Source organism: Hydractinia symbiolongicarpus, chromosome 13 (assembly GCF_029227915.1).
Source record: "Hydractinia symbiolongicarpus strain clone_291-10 chromosome 13, HSymV2.1, whole genome shotgun sequence".
NCBI classification, from domain to species: Eukaryota; Metazoa; Cnidaria; class Hydrozoa; order Anthoathecata; family Hydractiniidae; genus Hydractinia; species Hydractinia symbiolongicarpus.
In genome coordinates, this window is record NC_079887.1 from 11,538,612 (window position 1) to 11,557,142 (window position 18,531).

Consider the following 18,531-nt stretch of genomic DNA (forward strand, 5'->3'; position numbering starts at 1 on the left):
CCACGGCAGACCCCGTTTTTACCGGCTTTGTTTTGATCGCTTACGCGTAATAGACCAATCACGAGGCTCCATTTTCACCAATGATCAATCCAAGTGCTTCGCGGCCTTGTTCTGCCCAGATTGCGAAAACGGCCTGTTTACAACCGGGACAGCCGGATTATGTACACATGATCCGATTATGTTTTTTTTGCACTGGTTATGTAGTGGTGACCGCATTATGAACGCTGATATAATGGCTGGCCAGGCAGGCTGTAATTGTCATTTTCTTCGAACTTTTGTGAATTAAACATTCTCTGGAAGATAGAACACCCCTAAAAACTAGAGATGGCGGAAGAAAAAAGTCTCGACGTAATTCTTAGTTTAAAACTAATCTTGTAGTAAATACATTTCAGCATAATATACTTTGAAGTAACTAAATTTCACGGAACCTAAATTATTCTTTTTGCGGGAATTAAGTTTGGTGAAAAGTTATTAAACTTGCGAATCCCAAAATTTAGTATTTGCCACGAAATTTCGTTTCATTTGAGAACAACAACAACTTTGCCACCAGGGCTATTCGCTTGTCAGAAGTGATGACGAATGATATAAAAGCGGTCGGCCCCGATTATATTTGTTCTATAAGTCTGGAATAATATTTGACTGTCATACATAAGACGGCCTGCCCCGATTATGTTCGTTCTATAATAAATGAGAAATAATATTACACTGTCGTATATAAACTGGCCTGCCCTGATTATATGTCCCTTTTATAAGTGCCAAATAATATTTTTTGAGTAATAAGCCGGCCTGTCCTGATTGTGTTGCCCTGATTATGTATTTTCTGCCCTGTTCTTAACCGGTGCAAGCTGCCGTACTTAATCAGGCCAATGTTCATTATCCGGGCAGAACAGCCTCAACATGCCGACGGAGGAAACGTGCTACCACTACAAAGGTCATTTTGGTTTGGAAGGGATGGTTTGAAATTTGTATGTCTCCTTTTGATCCTTTTTTCTTATGAGTACTTTGTATCCTATAGGATTATTTAGTTTCTGTGTGTTTTCACATGTTAAGTTGAGTATAACATGACGTTTTCTAGCCATGTATAAATCTTAAACAAAACAATTTTAAGTGTTTAGCTAGCTAAAAAGGTAGATTTTGAGGCAGCTAGCTATAGCTATCTTTTGTTTTTGTTCTTATTCTTTTAAAGTTTTTTTCAGTTTGGTATATTCTTATTTATTTTTATGTTGAAGTTGGGTCTACCTAGCTGGCTCCTTTTAGGTAACTCTAAAAAGTGAAAGTAGTTAAATGCAGTTTGGCTGCAACACAATTCTTAATTCTTATGCTAAATGCAGTTAGCTAGGCAGCTACCAATTTTATTACTGCTATGAAAGCTTATGCTGAAAAATAGAATTGCTGAGTATACATTTTTTTAATTGAACTTGACAGGCAGTTTCCTGATTTTTTTTAAACTGAAGTCGCAGTAAAATATATTTTTTTAAAAATGGTGTTATACTCGTGTCCGACACAGGTGTTTCAACAGAGTGTATATATCCTGTGTTTTGTAAACCAAAGCTGCAATAGTTTTTTTGAATAGGGTCTTAAGCCTAAACGCATGTGCCGCATGGTTTACCTGTACTAAGCGCTCAGTCCAGTGTCACAATTAATTTATTAACCTTTAACCCCCGCAGTTCGACGCCGGGTTTCCCGGCTTTTTTATTATAATACCTGTATACGTCTGTATGTCACGCAAAATGGTAGCTTAGCTTCGCAAGTAGCGAGACACACGCAATATGCGGTATAACAAGGACAGGAGGAGAACCCGTGGATTTTTCCAAGGGCTAATGACTAGTCTCTTTAATAATAGCCATATTTTGTCCGTCTCTGCGCGGACCCCCTGCTGAGTTAGAAAATCGTGCTATGGAAACACGAATATCAAATGTGATATATTTTTATCCACTTTGTTGCAACGGATAAATATAAAGGACGGGCAAACCCATGGATTTTTCCACAGGCTAACGACTAGTATAAAATAGAATAAGTTAAGTTTGTATTATTATTATTATTTTTATTATTATTATTTGTAAACTCATCACAATCGAATGGGAAATAATATGCTTCATTTTCAAATTAAAAAAAATCTTTATCCATGTGGCTCAAATAAAACTTCAAAATTCATTCAGAAAGTTCAGCTACATTTAAACAAGAATAAAAAATAATACCGCACGTGGGTTTCGTTTTTAAAACTGTTTGAATGAAAATAACACAATTAATCCATGATATAACAATGTCTGTTCCGCCTGTACGTTCAGTTTTGCAGAGTTGCTTCATCCGTGCTCCGTTGGCGTTTACCTCTACATTAGTTAAGAACCGCATGGCTGGATATCTTGTGTAAGATCTGGTTACCAACGACAAAGTGGCCAGGCAATAGAGATTCATGTCTACGTAGTTCTTTAACTAAGCCAGGAGTTGGTGAATTAGCTAGGATGGTCAGGTTGGCTATGAATAGGCTTGCTTTTGGATTAAAAGGACTATTCAATAATTCTGAGATCTAAAAGTGTCCAACCAAGACGAAAATCTATTAGACGTTTTGTCCGACGAAAGCTTCGAAACGAGCTACGGACATGTCCGACCAAGCTGCGGATGTGGCGGAAATTTTGTCCGACGAGTCTCCAAAAATTATTGCGAGGGCTGCACAGACTCAATTAGGGTCCATGCTCTACCAGACAACTCTATGCAACATTCAACAGGCCACACTTCCCCACTTTCCCTCACCTGGCTAGGGTTAACCAAGCCATGTGAGGGAAATTGTGCTTCGGGGAATCGAATGCCGTTCGCCCACACAAAATGCCCAATTTATTTCCACTAAAAGCTACCATGCCAGTGAAAACAGCTAACTATTCTGTTCTGTTCTTCTTCTAGTGCCTAATTTTCTTGAAAATCTTTCCTAAACTCACCCAAAGTAACACAAAATATTCAAACTTGATTTTTAGAAATCTGACAAAAAGGACCATCGATTTATCAATTTTTCAAATTTAATAATTGTGTGTGTATACCTTTTTTAGCTTCAACTTCTTTTGATTTAGAAGTTAGATATTTTCAACTTTTTGGTTTTGTCAAACAAAACAATGACCAATCAGTTTCCTCAAAAAGTTTCCCTGAAAGAAATCAAACCAAAAAGCCTAATAAACAATCAAATTTTTTGAATCCAATAATTGATTTTAACAAAATAAATCCTGTTCTGTCCACAGGTTTCAAAATCATGTATTGCCTGGGCTTGTTGCACTCAGAGCATACAGGAATGTCGCTTGTTTGATGCATTTCATCAAAGAGGTGGTAAGTGAGCCTGATTTGGTGCGAGACTACAATGAAGTATAATAGGATAGAAGGAAATATTTGCTATAGCTTTTGGATTATGAATAAGTTGATTTTCACTGTTTTTCAGCGTCTTTTGGCGTTTGGCGTATGAAAAATTATTTTGGATTTTCAAAAATTGCTTCATAGCTTTTGCTGGCAACGACTTCATTTAGCACCGGGCTAAGTGGTCCCGACACACGACGTACAACATAACTAACAACCTTCATACTTTATCGACATAAAAGGCTGACAGACGTTCAGTCATACTTCTCCAACCAAATGGACCCAACAAATGAAACCGCATTATCCGACATCCTCTCTATATAACAAATACATATTTTTTCTGTCGATGGTCATACCAACGTAATATCGCATAATACTGCATAATACCTTCATAATACTCTCTGTCGCTACATAACAAATACATATTATTTCTGTCAATAATCCTTAACCAACGTAATATCGCATAATACTGCATAATACCTTCATAATTCAAAAAAAGTACATAAATTATCTGTCGATGGCCATAACAACGTAATATCGCATAATACTGCATAATACCTTCATAATACTCTCTGTCGTTACATAAAAAATACATATTTTTTCTGTCGATGGCCATAACCAACGTAATATCGCATAATACTGCATAATACTGCATAACACTCTCTGTCGTTCCATAAAAAATACATATTTTTCTGTCAATAATCCATAACCAACGTAATATCGCATAATACTGCATAATACTGCATAATACCTTCATAATTCATAAAAAACACATAAATTTTCTGTCGATGGCCATACCAACGTAATATCGCATAATACTGCATAATGCCTTCATAATACTCTCTATCGTTACATAAAAAATACATATTTTTTCTGTCAATAATCCATAACCAACGTAATATCGCATAATACTGCATAATACTGCATAATACCTTCATAATTCAAAAAAAGTACATAAATTTTCTGTCGATGGCCATACCAACGTAATATCGCATAATACTGCATAATACCTTCATAATACTCTCTGTCGTTACATAAAAAATACATATTTTTTCTGTCGATGGCCATACCAACGTAATATCGCATAATACTGCATAATACTGCATAATACTTTCATAATTCATAAAAAATACATAAATTTTCTGTCGATGGCCATACCAACGTAATATCGCATAATACTGCATAATACTGCATAATACCTTCATAATTCATAAAAAATACATAAATTTTCTGTCGATGGCCATACCAACGTAATATCGCATAATACTGCGTAATACCTTCATAATACTCTCTGTCGCTACATAACAAATACATATTTTTTCTGTCAATAATCCATAACCAACGTAATATCGCATAATACTGCATAATACCTTCATAATTCATTTTTCTGTCAATGGCCATACCAACGTAATATCGCATAATACTGCATAATACCTTCATAATAATGTCTGTCGCTTCATAAAAACTACATAATTTTTCTGTCGATGGCCATAACCAACGTAATATCGCATAATACTGCATAATACCTTCATAATTCATAAAAAATACATAAATTTTCTGTCGATGGCCATACCAACGTAATATCGCATAATAATGCATAATACCTTCATAATTCATAAAAAATACATAAATTTTCTGTCGATGGCCATATCAACGTAATATCGCATAATACTGCATAATACCTTCATAATACTCTCTATCGTTCCATAAAAAATACATATTTTTCTGTCGATGGCCATACCAACGTAATATCACATAGTACAGCATAATACCTTCATAATACTCTCAATCGTTCCATAACAAATTTATATTTTTCTGTCAATAATCCATAACCAACGTAATATCGCATAATATTGCATATTACCCTTATAATACTCTCCATCGCTACATAACAAATGCATTTTTTTGTAGATAGGCTATAACCAACGTAATATGCCACATTATTCCGCAGTAGAAACAAGTGTTCTCCCTGGAAATGACGTATCAAAATTTCTAAAGTAGACCAATTAATGCAAAGTGATCACATATTGAAAAAAACAACAATTGAGGTTGAGTATACATCCATTTACCAATAGAAATGATATTATGGCAAAATACTCTTCTGCGAAATGATACATCAAAAGTCCTACATTAAAAGTCCTCAAGCACGCCAATCAAGAGAAGACTTTATACTTTAAACTAAACAAACACTGATGTTGGATACACGTCAATACACAAAGAGACACTATATTTTGGACAAGTACCTTGCCGCGATATAAAAAAATGAAAGTTCTAAAGCAGACTAATCAATGTGTAGACTTTACACTGTAATTGAACAAATATTGAGGTTGGATACACATCCATCCACCAATAGATGTCATATTTGACTAAATACCCTCCAAGAAAATGAAACATCAAAAGTTCCAAAGCAGACCAATCGAAGGAAAAACTATTCACTATAAACCAAACCAACACTGATGTTGGATAACAATCCATTCAAAAACAGACACTATACTTTGGACGAATACCCTTCCGCGAAAAGATGAAGCACGCCAATCAAGAGAAGACTTTACGCCTTAAATTAAACATTCAGTGAGGTTGGGTGCACATCTATGCACCCATAGAAACAATATTCTGGACAAATACCCCCTCGCAAATGACACAGTAAAAGTCTTAGCTGTTAGATTTGAGGAAAGATGTATAGTATGCACTAAAAAGGCGGCTTTGTTCTATACCTATGCACATGCAATAGAGACGACAGTGATAGCTTGGATAAGACTATTTAAAAATGACCTAATAGATCTATTCAAATAAAGCCTCCCTAAACCAATAAGTAAATGGGATATTCCACAATACATGGCTAAAAAACAACCTGGATGAAAGTAAAGGTCGAAATCCTAGCAGAAAAATTAAAAGAAGTCTGTAAATGTGAGACACATCCATACGTCATTTAAGGTAACACTTTTAGAAGTTGAGGTATGTGCAAAATAAAATCTGAGATATTTTAAAAGACCAATCAAAGAGAAAATTTTATACTTTACCCTGCACAAACACTTATGCTGGAAATACATCCATACACAAATAGAAACAATTTTATGGAGAAATACCCTCCCTGGAAATGACGCATCAACAGTCCTAAAGCAGACCAATCAATGCGAAGGCTTTACAATATAAACCAATCTGAGGGAACACGTTGCACTATAGAGGTATTGAGGTAGGATACAAATCCATCCACTAATAGAACAGATATTTTGACAAAATACCAAAACTGCATTCTGGACAAATATCCTCTCGCGAAAAAACATATTAAAAGTCTTAAGGCAGACCAATCTGACGACAGACGTTATAGTATACACTGAACAAGCAGTAGTGCTTTATACCCATTGATTCATCTATAGAAACAATCTCTTGGACAATTACTCTTCTTTGAATAGCATGTTAGATGTCCTAAAGCAGACCAATCAAAGAAAATGGTTGCAACCTCAACGGTTATTTTTATAGTATAAGACCACTGAGGTTGAATACATATCTATACACCAACAGAAAGAAATGTTCCCGCAAAATAACATGTATTATGTTATTGTGGAGATTATAACACAGGTCAGTCTAAAAGCAGATGTTATAATAGATGCTAAACAGCAGTTAGTATTCTGTACCCATCGATACAACACCAAAAACAATATTATAGACAAATGCCATCTCGTGAAATGACATATTAAAAGTCTCAAAGCATGTCGATCTTAGGGAAGTCGTCAAACAATACATTGAACAGACAGCAGTGTGCTATACCCACTCATACTTCATTAGAAGCGATTCTATGTTCATTCGAACTGACATTATTAGATGTCCTAAAACATGACAATCTGAGGGAAGACGATATACTATACAATAAACAAGTGGTATTGTTCTATACTTATCCATACACCAAGAGATACGATGTTCTGGACAAATACCTTCCTGCGTAATGACACATCAAAGGTCCGAAACCAGACCAATACACTACACAATATAGAATCTTAGATCCTTTAAAAGGGCAAATAAATTCAAAGGAAAACCATCTTCTGGTCAGTAATAAAGCAGAAATGCTGGACCCAAGTCAATGAAAAGGAAATTTTGCGAGAATTTTTAGCTCCATTGAAATATTAGATGCCCTAGCAGAACAAGACAAATAAAATATATGTACGATACAGTAGACAAGCAGAGGTGGAATATACCCTTGCATACATCACTAGAAAGATACTTTTAAGAAATATCGCGCGCGAAGAAGATAACGTTCTAGCAGACCATTTGAAGTAAATCTTTACTTTTGCAAAAAGGCAAATCGGATACCCATTCATAGCTACATCACTAAAGAGATATTCTGCGAAAGTAACCAAACGCGGAATAAAGTATTAAATGCTCAAGCACAATAATTTAGTGCCCTAACATCATAACTTCCCTTGTGTTAGGTTATAAATTATAAAACTTGGTATGGATGATATCTGTCACATGACAATTAAAAATCATGATTCAAATGCTGACTTTGTCAGAAATTCTTTGCGGACGTCAGCATTATTTCTCTTGCGTTTGTGTAGCTTATGATAGCTTGCGCTTCAGCTTAACAGCCAATCAAAAGGTAGCAATCTACATGAATTACGAAAGAATTTTTAATTAGATCATTTCAATATGGCTAGCAACATCTCGTTTCTGTGTTAAATTTTTGTCAAAGCCAAGTGAATGTAGAGAAAAGGAATATATTTCAATCAAGTGAAGTAGATGAAAAACAAAATAACATTAATGAGTCTGTGGAGGCACAAAGAAACAACATTGTAAACAAACTTAAAAAGACTACTCGTGATCTGACGACATTAAATCCATAAGCAAAACGTTGTATAGTCCTTTGATTCTTCTTTCTATGGAAAGTCGTCTCATCCACATGTTTTTTTTTACGTATTTTACAACGTTGTTTATTTCTACGTAATAAAAATATTGCTAGGACTACTCTCAAATTTTGCAGCAACAAATATCGTCTGTTTACATCAGCCATGTTTTGCAAAAAACACGTGAGCAAAAATCGCTAAATGGAAATGGTTCGGTGTATGTGATAAAAGTCGCTGCGCATCTTACGACTGGGCGCAAAATGTAGCTGTATGGAAACCGGCCTTAAGATGGATCTTGAAACCTTTCATTTTAGCATTTTACTTTCTTTCATTTTAGCATTTTACCCTGATTTTATATATATTGCGAAGTTATTATTAATGTAATATCTGGTATAACGCAACATTTAAAAGTGATGAAGTAGATCTGGTTTTAGCAGATTACGAATATCGAGAAGATGATCGAGCCAATTATTTCTTCTGAGCAAAATTTTCTTTGAGATAATTTTCCGTTCCCTTGTTCTCGCAAGACATGTGCACGTGACCTGGTTTGTAGATGCAGGCAGTTGCAACTTCAATGCTGTGACTTTTCTAATTGTGGAGATGCTTGTACTAACCCAACAAGTTCACAAAAGTAGTTCGTTTGTGATGTTGATGTAATTGTACGAAATTTAAAAAATCTTGTTTTGACAACAAAAGTTAAATATGTACATTCAATTAGTTGTAACTTCTTGTAGTTGTAACACTTTATTTTAACCTTATGTCAGTATAGGTTTTTCTGATTAAGCATAAAATTTTCTAAAAAATAAGGGGCCGCAGGATTCTTTTTGGAAAAAAATTAACATTGACCTTTGACACATAATGGCGGAAATTGGACTATGAAACAAACAAAAAACATTAATTTTTTTGATCCCCTGGCCCATTATCTTGTCAAATCAAGATTTAAATCCTCTCTACAACGAACTTTATACGAGACTGCTCTCAGCTCCTAGAGTAATTAAGATAAACTACGTTACGTTAAAGTAAATTACGAGTAAACGCTTTTTTAAAAGTTTTGCTTTGACCTGTAAGAATGTGCTAAAAAAATTACTTTGGTATGTAAAATGTTTTAAACGTGTGCGCGATAAGCATTATTTTAGAAGAAAAAAAGCGTTGCCGTATCATGAAGATAAAAAGATCTTTCCTCGCACGTTTTCCACTTTGTATGTAGTTATATTTGTCCGACCAACATTATTTTTTGGTTTAGGAACCGATGTCCTAATCGATAGCTTAAGCTCTAAAGAAAAGGTTTTTGGCAAGCGAAAGCGAAAGTGAAGGTAGATGCAGATAAATACAGCAGTTACTTTTTTCATTAACTTTTCTATTCTTAATACTTGCACATGTCCATACAACATGGCAGGGAACATTACAAAAATTCCAAATTTGGTTCTTCAGCTGTACTCTTCTGTGCCCAATAAGTAGGTTTTTTTGTTGCTTTAGTTCATTTACTCCATGTGATCTTTTTTACTGACGGTTTATATGGAAATGTTCATAACTTGTCTATAGCTATGCTTTAAAAAATTAAGAGGATGACTATATGTTTGTTTATCCCTGTAACAATAAATTGGATGTAAGAAGGGAAAGGGGTAAAGCACTTTTTTTCTATATTAAAAAAAATTAATTGACAATAATTTTAATATTTTAAAGTACAAAGAAATGAAAATATCGTAACAAATATATGTGTATGGTATACAATATAAAATCAGAATAGTATAATAATAGTATAGAAATAGTCTATGCAATAGTATTTGAATGATTGATACATAGTCAATAGTTTGTACACGCAGTAGACTACTTTTAATATTGGTGTTACACATGAAAAAAGGACCATTTGTTTAGTATTATTTTGTGGTAACATCCTGCCATTCTCATCCCTTCCTTGTTATTATGTCAATTTGGAGTGATGTTATTATCTATTTCTAATGTTAAAAAATAATTATTTGAGGAAACCTTGTTAAAATATATTTGTTAAACATTTATATACCTATTAAAAAAATGGCAGATTGTCCTAGCTTTTTTAAAGTAATTTTACTTATTTTATTATAGATGGATGTAAAAATGTGTAAAAGAAATTGCAAGGCTGGACCACCAAGTTGAACGGTTGCATTCCAAAAAGGGCCTCACGATGTAAAGTTATATATATTTCTACATTTTTAAAAAACTTTGAAAAAAATTTCATCAAAGTTGTTTTATATTGTATCTTCCAAAGTAAGTTTGAAAAAATACCCTGTATCTCTAAGAAATCTATACACATGCAATTCGCCACCCTTCAGAAAACGTATGGCTGTAACTTTTAATTTCAAAAAGCCATCCATACACATGGAAAAACCTTGCTTTTACGAATTGGCTTTTTAGCACAAAATTCTGAATTAAGAAGAAATCTATATTCGTTCATGATAATATCTAACATATTATCATGAATGAATATAGAATAACACCGGGGTCCTGGAGAGGAGGTTGATCACGCAAAACAAATGTTAATTTTAAAGTGATATATTTTGTGGTTGTAAAGATACATAAATTGTTTCTTAAAATTAGCTTTATACCTGTGATCTACGTTTTTCTTTTATTTTCGTCAATTCAGTCGTTCCGTTGTCATAACGTCGGTGTTATGTCCATTACCGTCCAAGGCTTTAAATAATGATGAATTAGAGATTCTTCAAATAGTAATAGTATGTTGAAGATGTTGTCAAAGTTATAAGTCGTCCACTAAGAAAGTATAAATAAAAAAATAAAAAAAATAAAAAAAGAACAGTAGCTGCAAACATATTATAAATATTCAATATTCATCATGCGTATCAGCATGACTTAATGCAAGCCGTAGTTTTTTTTCGTAGGATGACTTCTTCTTTTGATTCCAAATATGAATCATAAACTGTGCATAAAACATGAAATTAGTTTGGGACATATGTTTTGCAGAAGACTTAATTCATTGTAGGTATGAATTAAACTGCTCATATATGGATGTGTTTACAGAGGTTAAACCAGGAAAGGATTTGCTGTTGTAAACAGACGAACAGCCGTGACTGTAACCGTGAAAGACATCGTGGAAAAAACGAGTATTTCTAAAGTACCCAGCTTCCCTATTCAAACAGTACTCTTCAAGGCTGCAAGAAAAATCATAATATATATTTTCTGGGGCGACAGGTAAATGTGTATGGAGTGAATGTGCAGCATCTTTACGACCTTCACTTCCATTTACTATGTGGAAGCCGTAGCAGTGGCCATGGATAGGGAAAAACCAAAGAAACATGAATGAAGATCCCTTTAACGCCACAACTGGGTAATTCTTCGAACATTTTGAGTTCGTAGGTGTGTTGTCATGTACTAAGGATGTGCGTTCGTTGTCAATGTGGAACTTTCGAGCGTGTTGAATTTCCACATTCCAGTGAATGGATCAAAAGCATTTTTCCACAAAAGGTATAGATATTGTAATCCTTACATTAGAAAGGACAGTAATTTAAAATAAAATTTGACATAGTCATACTTTGTAAAATAATTTGGAAATAAGGATTAAGCCATTACCAAATGATCAGCCAACCACCCTCGCTAACAATTTCTTCTTCTAACTCTAAATTGACATCCTCTACGTCATCAGTAATATCTATCTCTCCATCTTCACTATCAGAAACGTTATCTGAGCTATTTACCAGTTCTGAAGCGAAACATGAAATGGAAAATATACATACATTTTTAAATTGACAATGCATTTGTTATAAATTCAAAATAATTGAAAATTTTAGCTATATGTCACACAGCATCTTAAAACGATTTTTAATGAAGTAAACACGTCTCTTTTAAGATGAAAGAACGAAAACAGAAAAAAACGACGCAAACAAATTGTATAATTTATCTCTTGTATTTTTCAGCTCCCAATTCGGAATAAACTAGCAACTCTTAGTTAAAACAAAATTATAAAAATATACCTTGTAAATGGGCTAGCTTTTTTATGGCTTCGGAAAACTTTAAGATGTTCACAAATCTGTTCGCTATCATCTAAAGTCATACCAACAGCATATTTAACTTAACATGTAAAAATATATAAAAAAACAAGGACAGACTTAGCAACGTCAACGTTACGCAACTTTCAAAATGGCCGTAATAACACTGCTCTCTGCTTTACACATCCCTTTTTCGTGGCTGCAAAATCTCGGATTGGTTTTTCAAAAAAATCAGGCGTTGCAATTGAATGCTACACGCGGGAGAATAAAACAAAGTCGGTAAATATATATCGCATTTGGTATTTTGTGCAGATATAAGAATTTCGTAATTAATTAACAGGACGCGCTTTTCGCGGACAAACAGGCAAAATACCGCTGTTATTAAAAAGACTAACGATATCATACGTCTATTGGTTTTTCGGTCAGTTGCTCATAAAGTTGATCTTGTTAACTCACCATATGATTTTTTAACAATAGCCAATAATAATTACATTATTTAGAACTATTTTCAGCTTTTGTACTCTGATCCTAACTTCAATGGAATATCAAATCTACTGAGACTCTTTAAATGAGATAAATTTTATACTTATGCCTTTTTGGAACATCTTTGTTCCATGTAAATAGAAGTTTTGACTTTTAATTTGGAATTTTTCCATATCTGTTAAAAAAGTATTTTTTCTTTTTCCTAATGATACGTTATATTACTGACATGCCTTCTACAGAATTTCAGCCTAAGAGCCTTTGCCGATAAAAAGTTATGACCTGTGAAATTTTAACTACAAACAATGGAATAATTTCATCGTAAACGGCTCTAAACTTTAATGTGATATAGCTTCTATACGGCAGCAGCTTCTTCAGTCGGACAAAAATCATTTGAACATTTAAATTTTTATGCATCTAAGAGATTTATTTGGTTTAAGAACTAATCAAGCTATACTATTGAAATACTGCCCCGAAAAAAAGAGATAGAATTTACACTTTTGCATGGTCTGAAATAAAAACACACGTAATGTCTTTGGATTGATTGCCCTGCTTTAGCGCTTTTGATGCGTCATTTTCAGGGAGGACACTTGTTTCTACTGCTGTACGGATAAGTACATAACAGTAAACCCCGGTAAATTTATAGTATAATGCCTTGCCTCAGATTGGCATTTTTTAGGACTTGTGATATGTAATTTCGCGGGGGGGGGGGGGGGGGGTATTAGTCCAAAATATCTTTTCTATTGGCTATCGATGGGCATAGAACACTACCGCCTGTTCAATATATTGTACAAAAACGCCTCTTTGTTTAGCCTGCAATAGGGCCGTTATTATGTCTTGTTGCAAAAGGATATTTGAGCGAAATATCGTTTCTGTTTGTGTATGGATGTGTATCCAACCTCAAACTTTGTCTACTTTGTAAAAACAGCTTTCCGTAAATGGCAGTTATGCGAAATATTGTGGAATATTACGTTGGTTATGGCCATCGACAGAAAAAGTATGTAGTTTTTATGAAGCGACAGACATTATTATGAAGGTATTATGCAGTATTATGCGATATTACGTTGGTATGGCCATCGACAGAAAATGTATGTATTTTTTATGAATTATGAAAGTATTATGCAGTATTATGCAGTATTATGCGATATTACGTTGGTTATGGATTATTAACAGAAAAAATATGTATTTGTTATTTAGCGACAGGGAGTATTATGAAGGTATTATGCAGTATTATGCGATATTACGTTGGTATGGCCATCGACAGAAAATTTATGTGTTTTTTATGAATTATGAAGGTATTATGCAGTATTATGCAGTATTATGCCATATTACGTTGGTTATGGATTAGTAACAAAAAAAATATGTTTTTGTTATGTAGCGACAGAGAGTATTATGAAGGTATTATGCAGTATTATGCGATATTACGTTGGTATGGCCATCGACAGAAAATTTATGTATTTTTTATGAATTATGAAGGTATTATGCAGTATTATGCAGTATTATGCGATATTACGTTGGTTATGGCCATCGACAGAAAAATATGTATTTTTTATGGAACGATAGAGAGTATTATGAAGGCATTATGCAGTATTATGCGATATTACGTTGGTATGGCCATCGACAGAAAATTTATGTATTTTTTATTAATTATGAAGGTATTATGCAGTATTATGCAGTATTATGCGATATTACGTTGGTATGGCCATCGACAGAAAAAATATGTATTTTTTATGTAACGACAGAGAGTATTATGAAGGTATTATGCAGTATTATGCGATATTACGTTGTTATGGCCATCGACAGAGAAATTATGTATCTTTTATGGATTATGAAGGTATTATGCAGTATTATGCGATATTACGTTGGTTATGGATTATTGACAGAAAAAATATGTATTTGTTATGTAGCGACAGAGAGTATTATGAAGGTATTATGCAGTATTAGGCGATATTACGTTGGTTATGGCCATCGACAGAAAAAATATGTATTTGTTATGTAGCGACAGAGAGTATTATGAAGGTATTATGCAGTATTATGCGATATTACGTTGGTATGGCCATCGACAGAGAAATTATGTATCTTTTATGGATTATGAAGGTATTATGCAGTATTATGCGATATTACGTTGGTTATGGATTATTGACAGAAAAAATATGTATTTGTTATATAGAGAGGATGTCGGATAATGCAGTTTCATTTGTCGGGTCCATTTGGTTGGAGAAGTATGACTGAACGTCTGTCGGGCTTTTAATATCGATAAAGTATGAAGGGTTCTAGTTATGTTGTACGTCGTGTGTCGGGACCACTTAGCCCGGTGCTAAATGAAGTCATTCCCCTTTTGCTTCCATTGTTATTCACAATGTTTTAAATGATAATACAAGGATAGCCAGTTTTGAATTAGTCTAATCTGAGTTTCATTCTTTAGGAAATATACTTATATATATAGCTTAAAAAGTTTTTTTATTGTATATATCTCTGCTATGCACAAGACTGGCTCTATCTTGAGGGATAGGTGACTTGTTATTTATGGTTTATTTTTTTTGCAAAATAGATGGATCAGACTTCATTCACCTACGTTCACCAAAATATATATAGCATATCTGCTGTCATGTTGATTTATCTTTTTATTAAGAGTGCACTCCAATTGATGGTTTGAAAGGTTTCTTTGATAATTTTTTGAAGAGTAGGAACTATAAACTATAAATCATCACTATTTTTAAGTCTATAAATATATTGTAATTATTTCCAAGCTAAATTTGACAATTCAAAGGTCAACTCAGAATTTCTGTAACCGGATGAACTTGTGATGTTTTTTCAGAGAGTTTACGAAAAAAGCCAAAAATTTTGAGTTGTCAGTACTGGAGATTAATTGTATATCTAATACCAGTGAAGTTTAATTTTATAAAATTTGATCTAATCTTTAAAATGTGAATAATGTTTGAATTTTGTTGTAGATTATTAACCTGTAAAGAAATTCTTGTTGGTTCACTGGAATTTTCAGTCAGTATAAGTATTTTATGCCTCACTAATTTAGCATTTATATAACCAGTAAGCCATATTGCCTGTATTTGAAGCCTGTATTTTATGAAAAAAAACCTTGGAAATTTGTATTTTTTCTTTAAAATAGCTAGGTATAGCCTGGAATCTTCATTTAAAATATGAGTGGCAGTCCTGTCACCTAACATGTCGTTATGAACCACGTCTACTAATTGCTTGTACAATCTTTTTTTAATTACAACAACATGCGTGACAACATTTTTATGAACTATACATTCTTTCCATCACCAAACTTCAGTGTTGATTAGGTTTGCAAAAACACCAAAAGTTTCTTTGTCTTAATCCAAAGAGACTGTCCCAGGGACTGTCTTTGTGTATCTAAAGTCAAGGATGCCTTTGGAGAACACTTCACACATAAACAAATGTTGTTTTATTATTGAGAAATATAAACTTTGTTTTACACCATCATTTTATATCATCCTTTGTACTCATACCTTCATTCTTATGAGGACATGTGTTTGCAAAAGTTTGACAGATTGATATGACATTTCACATCTTGCCATCTTTATCAATTGTTTACGAGTCTTTCTTTTTGTATAGATTGTTTTTTTAAACCTTTCTTTCTCTACTGTTTTTTCTAAACCCCTACTAGTCTTGATCTTGATCCACATGAAGAACAACTTTAAACTTCTCTGCAATCTCTCAAGATTGTGTAAGGGAAAGCCAGAAGGCACTATCCACACAAATAAACGTTCCTTAAAATGTTCTTGTTTTGTGTTCTTGAAAAGGAATCTGTCACAGCAATCTTTACCTGGCAAAGAAAATGTTTTCACTTTTCACAATTTTAGAAAAGCTCAGTACGAAAAAGTTTAGCAAGGGAGGTAGATAGATCACAATAAGGAAAAGTAAGACCAGCTTAATCTACAGTTTTTGCTCAATTTTTCTAAGTTTTTATTTTTATATCGAAAGAAGTAAAAAAAAAATGTGTACTATATATGTTTATATGTATGTCTTATTGTTTTTAGGTTATTTAGATATTTTTAAGAATGGCAAACACTTTAGTTTCAAGTGATGTTCCAGCTCTTGCTGTCGATTCTGTTTTATTTAAAAGCGTTGAAATGCCGAAGGACGCATTAACAGTTAAGGGTTATGACTTCAATGAAGGAATAAATTACCAAAAAATTATGGAGAGTTTCAAGTACACTGGATTCCAAGCATTGCATTTTGGGCAAGTTGTTGAAGAAATAAATCGCATGTTGGAGTGCAGAGACTTGCCTTTGGAAAATGTGAGTGAACACATTGATGAGCAGTTTAAACCTAAGACAAACTGTACCATTTTTCTTGGATACACATCTAACATGGCCTCAGCTGGTATTCGAGATGTGATTCGATTTCTTGTGCAGCATAAACTTGTTGATGTACTTGTTACAACAGCTGGTGGTATCGAAGAGGATTATATTAAGTGCATGGCACCTTCTTATCTAGCAGACTTTAAGATCAAAGGTGCTGAATTACGCAAAAAAGGTTTAAACCGCACTGGCAATTTAATTGTCCCCAACAATAATTACTGCCTTTTTGAAAATTGGCTTCAACCGATTTTAGACCAAATGTTGAAGGAGCAGAATGAAGAAGGTATCAACTGGACTCCATCGAAAATGATAGCACGTATGGGAAGGGAAATTGATAACGAGGAATCAATATATTATTGGGCATACAAGAACAATATACCTGTATTAAGTCCAGCACTTACAGATGGATCAATTGGTGACAATATTTACTTTCATAGCTACAAAAATCCTGGCTTGCGTCTTGATATTGCAGAAGATATCAGGAAAATGAACAACTTGGCGATATATGCTAAAAATAGTGGTATTATTATAATTGGTGGTGGCCTCACAAAACATCATATATGCAATGCAAATATGATGCGGAATGGTGCAGACTACGCTGTTTACATTAATACCGCTGCAGAGTTTGATGGTTCTGATGCTGGTGCACATCCGGATGAAGCAGTATCCTGGGGTAAAATTAAAATGACTGCTAAACCAGTCAAACTTGTTGCTGATGCAACTTTGGTGTTTCCATTGATTGTAGCAGAAACATTTGCAAAATATCATTATGCGAAAATTCAGAAATAAGATTTCCATGACATTTTTTTTATCACATAGTAACAGTTTGCATGGTTGTTGTTGTTGTTGTTTTTGTTGTTATTGTTGTTGTTATTGTTGTTACTGCTTGTTAAATTTATAGGATTGTGTTTACTATTTTATACATCATGGTTGTGTTTTGATTTTTTTTAAATTTACTTGCTGTTTTTAAAAAAACAAGAAGCATTTAAAATGGTGAGAAACTTTTGATGTGAAAAATTTTTGCATCAAAATATTATTAGAAACGTTAAGTTTGTCATTCTGACCTTTTGATATCTTTATTAAAGCATATATGGAACATTTGTATTTCTGAAAATAAAATGAAACTGTAAAAATGTTTTATAGTTGCATTTTCATTTATTTAACGTTATAAAAATATTGAATTATTTTACACTCCAAGTACTTTTGACTTTTTTAATAACAATTATTATCAGTTACAGTTTCACACTTAATATTTTGGTGTTGTGAGAATTTTCTTTCTTTTTTACTTCATTTTTTGTTGTTGTTAAGTTAATAATGACCTTAATATTCGCCTTTTTTAACTAGCAAAATGGCTTTATAAAGAGATATCTGAGTAGAAAACTCATCCAACAAAATATGTTAGTTTTTTCAAAAAAGCCTTTGTATGTTTAGTACACTTCGAAATTTTCGAAAATTAGGTCTCCTAATTCTGGTTACCATTTTCAAAGAAAGCTGAAGTTTCAGTACTTGTATTTTGAATTTCAAGCAGGGCGTACAATTGAAATTACTTAAATT

General features: G+C 33.3%; 2 protein-coding genes across 4 annotated transcripts; both read left to right on the top strand.

Annotated features, from left to right (window-relative positions):
- Positions 1-224: 224 nt before the first annotated feature.
- LOC130622940 (deoxyhypusine synthase-like) lies at positions 225-18,368 on the top strand. 3 transcript variants are annotated; one of them, XR_008981118.1, is made up of 3 exons: positions 671-965; positions 9,418-9,487; positions 10,257-10,393. XR_008981118.1 is itself a non-coding variant. In XM_057438399.1 (2 exons), the coding sequence occupies exon 2, from the start codon at positions 16,675-16,677 to the stop codon at positions 17,764-17,766; it is 1,092 nt and encodes a 363-aa protein (XP_057294382.1). In that variant the 5' UTR covers positions 905-965; positions 16,654-16,674; the 3' UTR covers positions 17,767-18,368. The 3 variants fall into 3 exon arrangements, 1 of the variants encoding a protein (XP_057294382.1); XR_008981119.1 differs by lacking the exon at positions 9,418-9,487 and having other exon boundaries at positions 225-965; XM_057438399.1 differs by lacking the exons at positions 9,418-9,487; positions 10,257-10,393 and adding an exon at positions 16,654-18,368 and having other exon boundaries at positions 905-965.
- Positions 13,350-16,637, top strand: LOC130622942 (uncharacterized). The gene is made up of 2 exons (XM_057438401.1): positions 13,350-13,719; positions 14,010-16,637. The coding sequence occupies exons 1-2, from the start codon at positions 13,673-13,675 to the stop codon at positions 14,365-14,367; spliced, it is 405 nt and encodes a 134-aa protein (XP_057294384.1). The 5' UTR covers positions 13,350-13,672; the 3' UTR covers positions 14,368-16,637.
- Positions 18,369-18,531: the final 163 nt, after the last annotated feature.

Coding starts and splice junctions, on each gene's coding strand:
- LOC130622942 (XM_057438401.1), top strand. CDS start 13,673: ATGCAGTATTATGCGATATTACGTTGGTATGGCCATCGACAGAAAAT. Junction 13,720..14,009: donor TATGGCCATCGACAGAAAAT/GTATGTATTTTT, acceptor TTTGTTATGTAG/CGACAGAGAGTATTATGAAG.
- LOC130622940 (XM_057438399.1), top strand. CDS start 16,675: ATGGCAAACACTTTAGTTTCAAGTGATGTTCCAGCTCTTGCTGTCGAT.